Source organism: Pediculus humanus, genomic scaffold (genome assembly GCF_000006295.1).
Source record: "Pediculus humanus corporis 1103172107455 genomic scaffold, whole genome shotgun sequence".
NCBI lineage: Eukaryota > Metazoa > Arthropoda > Insecta > Psocodea > Pediculidae > Pediculus > Pediculus humanus.
This window is the reverse complement of record NW_002987075.1, coordinates 246725-248415: the sequence shown is the minus strand read 5'-3', so window position 1 is coordinate 248415 and position 1691 is coordinate 246725. Positions and strand designations below refer to the sequence as shown.

Genomic DNA, 1691 nt, shown 5'->3' with positions numbered 1-1691 from the left:
TTTAAATTACCGCACATGAATAATCCCGACATTTTGCAATTCATCGGAGTTGAGAAAAGAGGAGATAATTTACAAGCAGAATTTTGGCTAGTAACAGCCTTTCACGAAAAGGGTTCTTTATGCGACTACCTCAAAGCTAATATTATTACATGGGCAGAATTGTGTAAAATTGCTGAATCCATAGCTCGGTACGTTTACGTAAAAATATTGTAATAAATAATATTTATTATTCTTTAACGATTCACTTCATTAAAATTTAATTTATTTTTTAGGGGTTTAATGTTTTTACATGACGAAGTCGTGGGAAGCAAAGGAGAAGGGTTTAAACCGGCAATTGCACACAGAGATTTCAAGTCAAAAAATGTTTTGCTCAAATCCGACATGAGTGCATGTATTGCTGACTTTGGTTTAGCTTTGATGTTTCAACCTAATAAACCTTGCGGAGATACTCACGGACAGGTACGTAATATTTTCACGAACTCACCGACTCGACAAAAAAAATTCGATGTAATACGAATACGAAAATTTTTTTACGGATTTTATATAGGTAGGAACTAGACGCTACATGGCTCCGGAAGTACTCGAGGGAGCCATAAATTTTTCTCGCGATGCTTTTCTTCGCATCGATATGTACGCATGTGGTCTCGTTCTTTGGGAATTGGTTAGCAGGTGTACTGCTCAGGATGGACCGATTTCGGAATATATGCTTCCTTTCGAAGAAGAGGTAATTTTCTTTTTTAAATGAAAAATTGACGAACAGTTCAAGCATTACCATATAATCGATTTGTTATCATAATTTGACAAAAAAAAATTTATTTTAGGTTGGCCAACATCCTAGTTTGGAAGATATGCAAGAATGTGTTGTAAATAAAAAGCAACGTCCAATTTTACGTGAAACCTGGCGACAACATCCGGTAATTTTTATTTATTTATAATAACATTTTAAAATAAAATTATAAATAAATGAAATTTATTTATGTATTAGGGTTTATGTGCTTTGTGCGATACAATGGAAGAATGTTGGGATCACGATGCCGAAGCTCGATTATCAGCATCATGCGTTATGGAAAGAGTTTCATTTCAATCGAGGTGAACACTTTTTACACTTGGAAAAAAAAAAAAAAAGGAAAGGAAAGTCTGAAGTTAAGTCCCTTTACATTCTTATATGTAATATAATAATAATACTATCTATTCATTTACTTACATAATTATTCTCTGTTTTTATATCTCATTTTCTCATTCCTATTCTGTGGGATAAAAAAAAAAAAAAAAAAAAAAAATAGAGAAAATCTTCCCAACAATTTTTGATTGGTTTGTATTTACTACGTCGATTGTGGTAATTTATACTCTTTACCTATTGGGAATTTAAGAATATACCACTAAAGCGGATGAATAACAATACATACAGTATTTATTAAATTTCCATAGTGTAAAGTATTATATATTATATTATAATAAGTAATTGTATTATTATTATTATTATTTTTAAATATAAAAATAGCCTATGGCTGGCTTAAAATACGATGTACAGTAACACTCACGTACTAATTGCGTGCAACTAATTTAAGGAGTCGACACAAATAAATATATTTTGTGTTTAAAGACTGTTTTAAAAAAAAAAATAAAAATAAAAAAGCTGTAACCTATTGTAGTAGTATAGCGTGTTTTTTTTTTTTTTTTTTTTTTTTTTT

General features: G+C 30.3%; 1 protein-coding gene across 1 annotated transcript; it reads left to right on the top strand.

The window, feature by feature from the left end:
* Positions 1–15: 15 nt before the first annotated feature.
* Phum_PHUM105440 (mitogen-activated protein kinase ERK-A, putative) lies at positions 16–1093 on the top strand (the record flags this gene model as incomplete). Its single annotated transcript, XM_002423989.1, has 5 exons — positions 16–188; positions 273–459; positions 548–724; positions 822–914; positions 986–1093. The coding sequence occupies 5 exons, from the start codon at positions 16–18 to the stop codon at positions 1091–1093; spliced, it is 738 nt and encodes a 245-aa protein (XP_002424034.1).
* Between the last annotated feature and the right edge of the window lie 598 nt (positions 1094–1691).